Consider the following 15,141-nt stretch of genomic DNA (forward strand, 5'->3'; position numbering starts at 1 on the left):
AGGGCATTTCCGTCCTGACACATTAATGAATAGTACCGTCCCCTAATTGGGTTTTAGTATATATAATTTAATAGCTAGTTGTTATTCTTTTTAGGAGTTTATTTTCATGTCTTTTGTTTATTTTTCCAAGGACAATGTGTGATTTAAGTTTGGAGGTGGGAAATAAGAATTTTTAGATTTTTTATTTTTTTTTTATGTCAATTAAAATTTTATCGTTTTTAAGTTAATATTCATAGATTATTTTAAATGTTAGAACAAATTGATAGAGTGAAGGTTAATCCCATAATAGAGTCTTTTCTATTTATTGTTGCTTAGACACTAATTCATGGCTTATACTTTGAAAATTTGCACATCCACACCAACATGGTTTGTGGGGAGTGAGATTGAAACACTTACTTTTCATCAAGTTAATTATTAACTTTTGTTCTAAGTAAAGTAAAGTTTAGTTCTTGTTATGAATAAAGTAATAATTGTCTCACCCGAGGCATTACTTAGTAGCTCGGCCAGTCCTGCCTAATCAGTAGTGATTCTCACATCAAACGGTAGAGTTTTGGCATGGGGCATAGTGATTAGTTGGTTTCGTATCATTTTCAGCTCGAGTTAGTAAGTCTTTAGGGGTGTTCTACACCTAGTGTTCTAAAGCCCTTGTGGTTTGGGAGTCATTGACCTAAAGCTCGTTACATGGGGTGGATTGAAAGCTCAAGTGAACTAGCATTGCACGACCACTACTATTACTAAAAAATAATAAAATTGATAAAAAAAAATCGAAAAGAAGAAAAGAAAAATAAAAAGTCTTTTTGCATGACAAGTGGTAAGGGTTTTAGTCGAGTCTCTTTAACCATGTTGGTTCACTTTACACCAAAGGAAGTTCATGAATTCTTTTCTAATTGATTCTAAATGGCTTAGACTTTGTAGTGGGATTGGTTGGAACTTTAGGAAAGATGATCTAATTTTTAACGTTCTCTATGGATTGTGACTCGAAGGTGAAATTTTTTGTGTCATAGTTAACTTTTGTTTAAGTTAGTTAGTTTTTCCTTTTGTTTTTTAATTTTGTTTTGCTTGAGGACAAGCAAAAAGCTAAATTTGGGGGCATTTGATGAGTCGATATTATACTATATATTTTACATTCTTAGTTATGATTTAGGGTAAATTACAGTTTACCCCCTCAGGTTGATGCAATTACAACTTCATACAACATCTTTAATACATTTCAATCTCATACATTACCTATTATTTCATTTCAATTTCATACACCCGTTAGAAAATATGTTAGGTTAATCGTTAAGTGATGACGTGGCACATATGGAGCCCACATTTTTGCTGATGCGATATGTCATGTAGATAAAAATTAGATTATAAAATAAAGCTTTCATGGTTTCCAAGATGAAATTAAATAAAAACAAAAACCTAATGAAAAAATTGTGAGCGTAGATGTGCACACCAATGCCCACCTTCACTTCCGTCATTGAGCGGTCCCTCGATCTCATATGTCTATCCTTCTTCTTCCTCCCATCATCTATCTTGCTCCTACATCTTCTTCTCCACCTAAGAGGCTTGTTAACTAAAGATGGTGTTACAGAGGTCATTGAAATTAGGGTCCCAATGTTTGAACAAATTGAAGAACGAAAGGTGTTAGCCACGAGGCCAATGTCGGGGACGAATGTGCATAGGCCGTTAAAGCCTCTGTGGCACTCTAGAATTTCCTCCCGTCGGTGGTTGAGGATTTCCTTCATCCTGACGGCTTAGATCTCAGCGCTGCGTCAAATTTAGGGGCTCTGAATCGGGTAGCTCTGCAATTTTAGTTTCCAGAGAAGATAATGGGGTTTAGTCAGAGTAGTTCGGGAAAGAAAGGAGAAGAGGACTCCGTCGACGAAGAGGTAGAGCCTGAGATGATGGAAAATGACCTAGATGCCACTAGTTTTCACCAGTAACTGGGTTCATTCCTTCACTTCGATCTACAGCAACACTCACCCAAAACGAGCATGTAATTTATCAAACACCATCTACACAAGACGAGGGTTCAGTTTAAGGTAATATCGAAGCTTACCATTGTCGAAAACAATGAGAACTTTGCCGAGGGAAGTCAAGTTCGAGCTAGGCTCTTCAATTGGGTTTGAAATTCACCAAGCACATACTTGTGTTTGTTCCATGAGAGACATTGGCTCATGGTGGTGGTCTGACATCGACGGGGAACGATGGAGAAGCCGCCATTTGAGTTGTCTGGGTGCGTCGAGAATCGTCGAAGAACATGATGAACACTAACAGCAACCACTGAATTTGGGGCTAGAAAGTTTTTGAGAGAGAAATGAGTGAGAGAAAGATAAGTGGGGTCATTTTGTTTTAATTGATTTATATTTAATTCTTTTTATTTGCCACATCATGAAAACATATGGACTTTATATTTGTCATGTCATTACTTAACGGTCAAATTAACAGTTTAACTAAAGGAAGTATGAAATTGTAATTAAATGATAAATAAATGTATGTAATTGAAATGTTTTAAAGATATTGTATGAGGTTGTAATTGCATCCAAATATGAGGGGGTAAAATGTAATTTACCCTATAATTTAGTGGTTATTTTGTGAGAATTTTGATACTTTGATTTATACTCTTAATGTAGGACATTCGACTTCCTCTGGAGTAGAACGTGATGAAACAGACGAATTTTGGAGTGATTCAAATTGAAGGACGTTCATGTGTCTCTCAACTTGTTCATCGCAGCTTCATAATTTTCTACCGAGTGGTTTATTTATGTCGATGAAATAAAGGATCAGTGCGCATTGTTGTCAAAGTGACGTTTTAGGCTTATTTGGGCTTTTTGGTGTCCAAGATGATGTCTTTTGGGTTTGAGGCCATCTGCAATTATGTTTGGGATATCTCAAGCTTTAATTCTAGTCATTTAGGCTTGTTTTGGAGCCCTAAAAGTAAAAAAACATGGCTGATTTGAGGTTGGGCAGATTTCCCATATTTGACTAGGATTATGTTTCCTAGTTTTATTCTAAGACCTTTTCGAAGTAGGGTTTTATTTTCTAGTAGTATAAATAAGGCTATTTAGCCATTAGAAAGAGAGGGGAAAAAGAGAGTAGAACGCACTACTTTGGAGCTTTTGACAATTCAAGTTTATTTACAAGGTGTTTTCTATCATTGTTTTTAGTAATATTTTGTTTATGATTGTTAGTAACTAATCTCTTTTGCTAGGGCGAGGCCACGAGTCTTAGTAAGAATATGTAGTTTCTTTTCAATTTACTTGTGATATTATGCATGCAAGTTTGAATTATTAATCACCGGTTTAAACTATCTAATTGTCTTAATGAATTATTAATTATTTGAAAACAAAGTTCAGGAGAAGTTGATTTTATTACCTAAAACATTAAAAACGAATTTAATTAAAAATAATTAAATAAATTGGCAAAGTAAAGAAAGCAACATAAAATAGTTTTGAAAATAAATTTGAGCACTACGGTTCTCCCGTCACCTTAACAATCTTACGTGGTTCTTCCAATTACTTATGACTTACACATGCATATTTAAAGGTTAGGTTTTCCTAAATTATATCCTACTTGGAACCTCCAACATAGAACGTATATCTAACATGCAACCCATCCATGGCATCCAGATTGAATGTGTATATGCAAGACTCATTAAGTTTTGTGAAAACCTTTTGAAAAACCATATAACCCTTAAAACGTGTTGTCCATCCTAAGAAGTTACACATATTAAGTCAGTGCCAATTTCAGGGACATCCCTCGACCAAAATTGCATCAAATTACTTTTCTAAATATCCTAATGATGGTCAATCATCAAGACAATGAGATAGTTTAAACATGTGATTAATAATTCAAAACCTACATGCATAATATCATAAGTAAATTGAAAAGAAACTACACATTCTTACTAAGGCTCGTGGCCTCACCCTAGCAAACGGAAATTAGTAACGAACAGCCATAAAACAAATGGAATTTTATTGAAATAGAAAAAGGATAGAAAACAACTTGAAATATAAATCGTCAAAGCCTAACTAAGTTCTCCAAATTGACCCCCCGTTCCTAATGGCTAAAAAGCCTTATTTATACGTCTACAAAATAAAATCCTACCTAGAAAAGGTCTTCTAAAAACTAGGAAACATAATAGAATAAAATAACTAGGAAATAAAATGTTTCCTATTTAAACTAAAATTTGGACTTCTCAGAAAATCCATCTTCTGACCAACCAAATCAACTCCGATTTGGTCCCAAAATGTCTCTATTCAAAGTTTGAGACGTCCCCAACAAATCGTCATGGGGAATCTTCCTCAAAATATGTCATATTGACCTCCAAAATACCCAAAACATCTAGAAACATCAATCTGAGAAAACTACGCACTAGGCCTTCTTTTCTTTACCATGGTCAAACGGCTTGATAGAAAAATCTGGAATTTTGACACGAACATTTTGACACACTCATGAACATCTTCCAGTTGGAATCACTCCAAAATTCATCCATTTGATCACTTTTTTCTCAAGAGGAAGTTGAATGTCCTACATTGAAAATACATAACAAAGTATCAAAATTCTACCAAAATGACCAATAAATTAATACTAAGATAAGGGTAAAATATATAATATAATATCGACTCATCAAATACCCCAAACTTACCTTTTTTCTTGTCCTCAAGTAAAACAAAACTCAAAAACAAATATAAAAACTAACGAAAACTTAAACAAAAATTAACTAAGACAATTTTCACCTTCAAGTCACAAGCCAAAGAAAACATTAAAAATTAGACCATCTTTTCAAAAGTTCCAACTAATCCCACCATAGAGTCTAAGCCATTTAGAATCAATTAGAAAAGAATTCATGAACTTCATTTGGTGTAAAGTGAACCAACATAGTTAAGGAGACTCGACTAAAATCCTTACCTTTCGTCCTCTTTATTTTACACTTCACACATAACTTTTTTTTTTCTCTCTTTTCGATTTTTCTCAAATTTTTTTTTTTTACACTTTTTATTTTCAGTAATAGTTGTGGTTGTGCAATGTCAGTTCACTTAAGCTTTTGATCCAACCCATGTAGCGAGCTTTAGGTCAATGACTCCCAAACCACAAAGGCTTTAGGGCACTAGGCGTAGAACACCCCTAAGGACTTACTAACTTGAGCTGAAAAGTCTACGAAACCAACTAACCACCCTGCCCCATGCCAAAACTCTACCATTTGACGCGAGAATCACTGCTGATCAGATAGGACAAGCCCTGTTACTAAGTAAAGCCTCGGGTGGAACAATTATTACTTTATTTGCAACACATACTAAACTTTACTTTATTTAGAACATAAAAAAAAATTAAAAATTAGCTAGGCGAAAAGTAAGTACTTCAATGTCACTCCCCACAAACCATGTTGATGTGAATGTGCAAATTTTCAAAGTATAACTCATAAATTAGTGTCTAAGCAACGATAAATAGAAAAAAAAAACTCTACTATGAGATTAACCTTCACCACGTCCATTTTTTCTAACGTTTAAATTAATCTATAGGTATTAACTTAAAAAGAATGAAAATTTTATTTGAATCAAAAATTAAAAATCTAAAATTTCTTATTCCCCACCCCCAAACTTATATCACACATTGTCCTCAAGGTGTGGAAATAAATAAAAATAAAATAAAAATGAGTACTTACGACTAGAAAATCCTTAGACACAAACATAAGTGAATCTAGCATAGAAGAGGCGAACTCGAGACCTGGTGTCAAACTCGAGACTTGGAAGCATAGAAGAGGCGCTGACCAGCACGTGCAAGCCTACACGTGCGAAACCTTCTGATGTGAACCCTAGCAGATTCATAAATAAAAAGTTTAGCTCTCATTTACCATTTCCAACACTAGCTGTAAACACTCCACCTCGAGCCCAAAGCTATGTGGGTTCTCAAAACCTAGCCTCCCTATTTCTAAGGCCATCTTTAACCGAAAGGTCTAGAGGGCCGAAAATAGCTCGAAAACCGTCTCCAACTAAGGGACAGGTCAAATGGCTTATGGGTCCCACTGGACAAAAAAGGGCCAAAAAGCCAACCGGCCAGGCCAGAATTCAATTGCAAGGGCTAGCTAGCTGATCTCAGCTAGCCTTTATTTTTGAAATTTTTTTTTTTTTTTTACTTTTTACAAAAATTTTCTATTTTTTTTTTCCCTATAACTTCCTAAGCCATTAAATAGCATTAAGTAACATGAAACAATATTAAACAATATTAAACAAGATTAAATAACATTAAACAATATAAAAATTATACAACATGACAAAAAACATTTAACAACATGAAACATAAACAACATTTTTAAAAACATTTAACAACATAAAACTTAAACACCTACTTCATGCTTCTTTTGGCCCAAAGATGACACACCCCAACCCGAAATGTCCATTAGGACTCCAAATCGAGCTATGAAGGCCGACACCTGGAAGGTGACGAAGCCATAAAGTGTAGTGATGTGGAAAATGTGAATAAATTTAAACATAAAAGTGCCTAAATATGAGAGTGTGTTGTAAGCGGGAATGAACTCATTTCACACGTGATGTCAGAGTATAAGTATAGTACAATAAGATTGGGTGAGGATCATACCCTTAATGATAGCCACCTATACTGAGATTTGCCAATAATCCTCGTCGATACGTAAACTCCGTTACTAAAACCTGGGGGGGCGAAAAACAAGGGTAAGTGGGCCTACAAATAAAGTTTTATAAAAACCTTTATGAAAACATTGTAACCCCTCGCTGTAAAACAAGTATAGTTTCCAAAATATACTTACTACGTATAGTATAAAAATACTTACCGTAGCCTGCAAAATCTCAAGAATTCATTACAGCACAATATCTCGTAACTAAGGGCAAGACATCCAAAATCACAAAATCTCAATAGTAATATAAGTAAAATCAGGTGCTCATCAATCTATGTTAACACACAAGTCGGAGTCGCTTAATACGACCTGTACGACTGAGCTGATGCTTATCAATCTATGCTAGCACACAAGTCGGAGTCGCCTAATGCGATATGTACGACAGGATTGCGTGTAATCATAATATACACTTTAGTGCTATAATCACGTGAAGACTAGTGCTATTCGCGGTCACTTACTAGTCGAAGTTGCCTAATGCAACCTATACGGTAGGACTGGCACCTACTTGGATCCAAGGCGAGCGTGTAGTGCAGAGGTGAACATACACGTGAAAGACTGGCCCTAGCCCTAGGCGAGCACTAACACCGAGGTGCAGCAATAATGAGCAGACTACATAAATATAAACATGCCACAGTGATTCAATAATTCTAATCAACATACTAACTTTCATTATGGCATCAAAGATTATAAGCATACATGTGCATCCTGTAAGATGTAGCATATTTCATAAATTCTGTCATTTTGCTAATTCTTATAAACTTTAGTCTAATCCTGGCGTACGTAAGAAATTCTTTTTCAAATGCATAAATGGAAGCTATTAATCATATATATATATCTATCTATATATATATATATATATATATATATATATATATATATATTCTATAAAAAAGAAAAGACCCACTCACCTGAAGATCCGCATCTTGGATTTCCAACCTGTAACATCCCAAGAGTTTTAATAAGCTTCTAGAACAACATCCTAAAGTTTCAGAACGATCCAACGGTCGGATCTCCGCCAATCGCTAAAATTAGGTTGCTATCAAAGTTTGTTTTACAACTTCGAATTTCAATTCGGGGAGATCCATACGTTGGATTCCCAATCTGTAAGTTTCTATGGTCGTCAAATATTATGTACTATAACGTATTAAAGTTTGGTGATGATCCAACGGTCGAATAGTCAATTCATATAATGTCCAAGTGGCAGTCTCTATTAAACTATAGTCATACGATGAGATTTCATCAATTGAACATCACATATGTAATTAAGGTATCCAAATTAGTCTAGGAAGGGCAGGTGGGGTCTCGGCACACGCGCCGCCGCACGCGGTAGTCGGCCACCCCGACTCACCAGAAAATCCAACTATTTCCAAAAACTCTCAAATTTCACAGAAATGTAGATCTCAATGAGTAGAGCAAGTTTCATACCTGTGGTCATGTCCAATTTGGCCGGGAAAGAACCCAATTTGGCTCGTACCCGTCGAAAACCCTGGAATGGGTGAGCTTCGATTCTCCTTCCTCGGTGTTCCAACGCCCCTACAACTGATTGGATCTTGTTCCTGGGTCCAAGGGAAGTTAATTAAGGGTGGCAATGGGTGGTGTAACTCGCCAGAACGGCGGAATCGTCATCGAGCACCTCTGGTGCTCTGGTAGAGTTCCTCACAATTTTGGACCTAAAAACCCTCAAATTTGGGTGGAGATGGTAAAAGGGAGGTTGTGGAAGAGGTTGCAGGTGATGGGTGTGTGAATTTGGTCTGGAAAAATGGTGGAAGTGGCCGAAATTATAACTGGGTTAACACCAGTTGCTGCGCGGGAATGGGTAGACATGAGGGGTTATTCTCCCTCCCCTTTATTTATGATTGTTCCCTTGCCATTAGTCCAATTGGTCCACCATTCCCACATGGTGGGAGTATACTTAATTTATAATTTAAAGTTTAGTAAAATGATTCCAAATGTCTATAATTTTTTCGTTATAACTCCAAATTGTGTTTCGTTTGTGCCCACACATCCATAATGATGAGTACTACAAAGATATCAAGAAAACAGATCTTATGTGCCACGAAAAAGCAGTCAACAAAAGTCAACGCATTTGCATTGAAGGGTATTTTCAAAATTTCACATTTTAAAATTATAAAATTCGTAGTAATTGGGGACGGGTCATTACAAAAGATGTGCAACAAGATCCTATTGTAGGTACTTGTTTGTGGCACGGGAACGTATCATCCTATAGCGCCGCATGTACTCATTTAAAGAGATACTACCAAGTGTCACCCACTTTGGGTAGATGTCATCTGCCAAGTAATACCCCATATTATACTGATGGTCGTTGATGTAGTAGTCAAGTTGAGGTAATTCACCTTCTGTCAGGTTATCGAAGAGAGGTGAATGTCCAAGAGCTGTAATGAGGTTGGTGAACTGTAATGACCCTATCGTGCCTAGAAAACCACGATCTTCAACTTTGCGAAAGAGCCGATCCAGATCTTTTTGATTTGCCTCACAGAGGTACTCCTCTTTATAAAGATGAACAATGATGTCACATAATTCAGCAAGAGTATCAAGGCATGTAGACTCAGACATATCGTATGTATCATCCATCGCATCAGTTGGGGAGGCATATGCCATCATTCGGAGTGCAATAGTAACCTTCTGATGAGGTGAGAAACCAAGGCGGCATGCTCTGTCTAGCTTCTGTTGAAAGTATGGATTGACCTGCTGAACATCATGAAGTAAACGCTCAAACACATGACGCCTCATCCGGAAACGACGTCTGAAACCTCTTCTGTGTACACCGAGTTGGGGTTGAAGTAGTTGTTCATCAGATTGTCATGCGTCATCGCTCTGTTTCGTGGTTTGTAAGAACAACCAGCAACAAAGCCACCCCATTAAAGTTGTTCCTCAGTTGGCTAACACACCATGGACGGAGCTATGGCTGGCACATATTGTGTGTTGCGCCATGCTTCATTTTCTTCATCAGACTCCTCATTTTCTCGTCTCATATGTACCCATTTTTCTTCCAATTCAGAATTGGATTCAGACCCCCAGTTGGAATTCAAAGAGGATCCAAAGTTGGAATTCATTGCAAACTTGAATTGAAAGAGATTGAATTGAAAGAGTTTGAATTAAAAGAGATTTAATTCAAAGGTGTGTGAATTATAGCCCAATATCCACCTTATTTATAGCAAAAAAAAATTCAAATCCAACGGCTGGCTGACGTCAGCTAGCTGTTGGATTTGAATTTTTTTTTTTTTTTCGACCAAAATTTTTAAAATTTAAATAATAAATTATGTTTGGCCCTATGGTCCTTTGGCTCTCAGTTGAAGATGGTTTTTTATGACAGGGCTAAAACGAGCCCTATGACCCTTTGGCCTTCGGTTGGAGATGGTAAGAAATATGGCCCCCCAATGTTCATTAAAATATTAATTTATTGGAGGTCTAGAAGGCTAAAACGAGCCCTCTAGCCCTTATTCGGTTGGAGATGGCCTAAGATGAGAGATTTCTCTCAATCTTTTACTCATCTACAACACAACAAAGCGGTTCATGGAGTTTTGCAGGCCTTATTTTCGTCCAATCCAAAAGCCAAAAGGTACAAAGGTAGAACTCTCCATCAAACTTCTTTGTTTTAGTTTTGAGTTGTGCATTGTAGTAAAATAAATCAAAACTAACACATGCATGTGGCCTTTCTCTGTTCAATGAACTTCGAGCTGATGTCAGTACCATGGAAGAGACAATGGACTTGCTACAACATCTCAGATCCGGTGATGTACTGGTAGACAAAACAAGAAATGTTAGGATCCAAAGCCAAAGGTATAATTTCTTAGTCCCCCATCTTCATATATTCTTGCATGTGTTAGATCAATGAATTCTTTATGCTTATGTCTTGCTTACCCATGTGCTTCTATGTACCCTGTGATGAATGTCTGAGAAATTTCTATGCCTGATACTGAATCTGGTCTCTACTGGAATACTACATCCTTCATGCTACTTGGATCCCACCCCTAAACTTGTATTGTAGTGTGTGTGTGTGTGTGTGTGTGTGTGTGTGTGTTACGAAATGTGAGAGCGAATAAGTGGAGTGGGTCCAAGTAGGTACAAAACCTTCTTTGCAAACCCACTGTAACGTTTCTGAAACTCAAACTCTAGTTGGATTTCCTTTTAAATTTTATCACCTTAATGCTGATATTAAATGCAAAGTTGTGATGAGTGGATGGTTGAATGCATATATATTGAGATGAATGGATGAATGTATGAATACACGAGTAGTTGAGATTAGACTGAATCAGTTCCGAATGCAGCCTGCAATCACAAATAATTAAAAAAAAAACTAATTAGATAAGTAGAGAAAAATAACAAGAATTAAAAATTGCAAATTTTTTTCCTTTCAATTTTCTGATTTTTTAATCTTTTGTGATTTTTGTAATTAGGAATAAAAGCAGAAAAATAAAATAAACGAAACAAAAAGAAAAGAGTTAGAAAAATTGGGTTGCCTTCTAATAAGCGCTTTAGTTAACGTCTATAGCTAGACGGAGTGGAAGGTTGGTGATTATGTCACTTGTTCTTGTGGAGTCAACCAATCTTCAATAGCATCATTGGACAATATTAGGTAATAAGTGACTTGATGTTTATTGACCGAGTATTTAAATGTTATGTTTGAGTCCTGAATGTCTGCTCGTCTATGTGAAGGAATTCTTGTAATCAAAGAGAGTCCCTTCAAGCAAGGCTTGCATCTCCTTTGAACTGACTTAAACCTTGTATTTAACACCCACAATTTTTCCACTGGCCGAATTTTTTGACGAAGAATATGGTTGCCATTAAACTTTTTCTTCATTCCCATGTAGAACTTATCATGTTGGTAGGACTCATCTTGAATTTCTTTGAGTTTGATTGGCTGTGCAGGTGCACCTTCTGTTACAACAGCAAAAATTATTTTATCTTTAGCTATTTGCCTTGTATCGAAATCTGGTAGATTTATCAAGTGTTGGTCATGTGTCGGATCAGATTTTGAATTTGTATGAATAACCCATTTGAACATGTCAGTTTCAATGCCTTCATGCAACTTTGTTGGTTACTTTGCAGCCTCGGGATATTGTATGTGGGGTGTATAGGTCTGGGTAGGAATGGGCTCCGGGAATATGTTAAGATCAGCAGGTTCTATTTCCTCTGTTGTGCATGAATCAAGCCTTAATGGCTCTTCAATCTCAATATCTCCCAGCATGTTATTAGAGCTCACATTCTAATGTACTAGTAGCCCAACCGTCCTTTGAACTTTGCAGCACATTAGGCTGCTCAAAAGGATGTTGAGTACCTGCCCATCTAAAACCAGGATGCTTTTTAAAATCTAGAGTGTAGAAATCAAAAGTGGATCGTTCCAATGACAATGCGAGTCGTTCCTCATATTAATTTGCTCCTTCACATAGTCTGGAAAATATTTCCTTTCGGGGCATTGAATTTCTTGGGTATTTGAACAACAAAAAGCATAAATTGTAGGTTTAAATCCATAGAAACCCTGCTTTGCGAATGAGACCTATAAAGGTGGTCCTTCTAGTGGTGGTAGTTCCCAGCCCACCATTGCCGCTGAAGAATCCCATAAAGGTTGTAGTCCGGCTGGTGATGGCAGTTCCCACGCCATTGTTGCATCTTCTCAGAATTAACAAATTGTAACCTAAAAAATAAAATTAGCAATTAAATAAAAAAATATGTACAATAATAATTAACTAAGAATATGGTAAACACAAATTATTTAAAACAATCCCCGGCAACGACACCAAATTCTTGATAGGATTTTTACCACTTGCAAAAGTAGAGATAAAAACACACAAAATACTTGCAAGAGAACAAAGTAGTTATAGTACAAACGGCTCAAGTAAGGTCATTTCCACAAGGCTTATTTAAAACAATTTATACAAAACCAAAATCTTAGTTAATTACTTGAAAACAAAGACTAGAAAAGGTTGATTATTTTTTAAAAATAATAAAAACGAATTTAATTAAAATGATTAAAGAAATTAGCAAAGCAAAGAAAACATTTTGAAAACTAAATTGTAAAAGGCATAGGGTTTTGCTGTCCCCCTAACAATCCTATGTAGATTTACCAATTACTTATGAATGACCCTTGCAACTTTGAAGGTTAGGTTTTCCTTATGCATATTCTACTTGTGGCATTCAAGCTAGAATGTATATCAAACATTCTATCCGTCTGTGGCATTCAGATCAAATATAAACATGCATGACTCTTTACGCTTTGTGAAAACCTTTTGAAAAACCATGCAACCCCTAAGACATGGCCTTCGCCTTAGGTGAACTTTACAACTATCAATCGCAAGAACCAATGCTCAATCCTCCGATGGCATTCCCACTGAATTGCATTTGATTACTTATCTAAACATCCTAATGGTAGCTAAGCATTAAGATATAGAGACAGTTTAAACACGGTGATTAATAATTGAAAGTATGCATATATAATATGATAAGTAATTGAATAAAGACTACATATTCATGCTAAGGCTCAAGACATCGCCCTAGCAAACGGAAATTAGATACGAACAACCATTATTGAAATAGAAAAAGGATAGGAAACACCTTGAAATACAAAACGTCAAAACCTAGCTAAGTTCTCCAAATTGATGCCTCCGTTCTCCTCATTTTAACCCTAATGGCTAAATATCTTTATTTATACTACTACAAAATAAAATCCTACCTAGAAAAGGTTTTCTAAAAACTAGGAAATATAATAGAATAAGATAACTAGGAAATAAAACGTTTCCTATTTAAACTGAAATTCGGACTTCTCAGAAAATCAGACTTTTGACCGACCAAATCAACTCCGATTTGGTCCCAACATCCCCAACAAATTCTCAAAAGAATCTTCCTTAAAATATGCCATCTTGACCTCCAAAATACCCAAAAACGTCTAGAAACGTCAATTTGGAAAAGCTGCGCGTTGACCTTTTATTTCATTTCCACGGTCAAACGGTTTCGTAGAAAAATCTGGAATTTTGACACGAACATCTTGACACACTCACGAACATCCTCCAATTGGAATCACTCCAAAATTCATCCGTTTGATCACTTTTTGCTCCAGAGAAAATCGAATATCCTACATTGAAAATATATAACAAAGTATCAAAATTCTACCAAAATAACTAATAAATTAATACCAAGAATAAGGTAAATTATATAGTATAATATGGACTCATCACCACACATGCATGATGGAGACTTCTCTGAAAAACATTGGCCCACGTGTAAACAATTTGATCTATCGAAGTGAGTTATATCCCTTGTGATGCATATTTTATCATGTCCAATGAACTTTTTGGCCTTGGCGCCTAGAGCTTTCTATCACCTCTGGATTTACATAAGGTCATTAACAAGTAGGATGAATGCTTAGGTTCATTATTCCATTTGTAAAGTGAACTACACTATGTTGAGATGAGGGATATATAAGTACCAATGAATTTAGAACAATTTAGTTAGAAATGAATACAAAACATTAGAAAGATGAATTTGAATCACACTACAAAATATTAGGAAGAGGGGTTGAAATGAGTCATTTGTAAATCTCTTTCAATGCATTGTATACGGTCATTTTAAATTCCTCCGCAAAATGTTTTGTGCTACATTTCTAACTCATGCTAAATCCTTTGGCATTTGCAAATCCCTCCATGGATTCATGGATGTTATATGTGCAAATCCCTATATCTCAATTATTTCAAGTAATTGGATCAAAGAATAAAAAATGATGATGGATGAATAGTACCTCACTTTGTTAGAGCACTTCCAACAAACTAAATACATACTTGACATAAACTGCCCTAAAACCAGTACTACAAACTATCCACAAATCACTTTTAGGTTTTTTTTTTTTTTTTTGTTTCTGACAAATGTGGATATAAACGTTTTTAGTTATCATAAAATGCTTTTAATCGTAGTCATAAAGAAATTCATAGTCTTACACGTAAAAATAGCTCTTTTTAAATGATGAACATAAAGGTTTATGCATGCCCTTCAAACTCTTATTTATATGCAACGAAAAAAGTTTCCAATTTTCCAAAAATTTATTCTATTTTGTCATATTTTATTGGTTGACTCAAAGGTTTTTGTTTTGTTTTTTTTTTTGAAAGGAATATGACCTTAAAAAATTATTGTATAGAATCTAAGAGTTAATGAGATGCATATAAAGTTAAGGAAGTGATTTCCACACAATTTTTAGCTTCTTACACACTTTTATTTAATTCTGGATGTTGATTATATTTGATTCATTCAATATGATGGTTATATATAAAGAAAAGTGTGGAAAGCTAACAATGCGTGAAAATCACTTATTTAAAGTTAGTTCTATCCTTTAATGGTGGTCAGAGATTTCACAAAAAGTCATGGTATATAAGTATATTCCAAAGGATCAAATGTTAATTAATATGGGACGATCTTGGTATAAGAGTGATGTTAGATGGCAAAGGTTTATATTTTATTATGACTAACACAATTACTAAGGAATCATGGATGCT

General features: G+C 35.5%; 1 protein-coding gene across 1 annotated transcript; it reads right to left on the bottom strand.

Moving 5' to 3' along the window:
• Positions 1–8,821: 8,821 nt before the first annotated feature.
• Positions 8,822–9,391, bottom strand: LOC125472538. Its single transcript, XM_048574175.1, has one exon. It carries the CDS (start codon positions 9,389–9,391, stop codon positions 8,822–8,824), a length of 570 nt encoding a protein of 189 aa, XP_048430132.1.
• Between the last annotated feature and the right edge of the window lie 5,750 nt (positions 9,392–15,141).

This window comes from the organism of the source record quoted next, unplaced genomic scaffold (genome assembly GCF_019419815.1).
Source record: "Pyrus x bretschneideri cultivar Hongxiangsu unplaced genomic scaffold, Pyrus_bretschneideri_v1 Contig7, whole genome shotgun sequence".
NCBI lineage: Eukaryota > Viridiplantae > Streptophyta > Magnoliopsida > Rosales > Rosaceae > Pyrus > Pyrus x bretschneideri.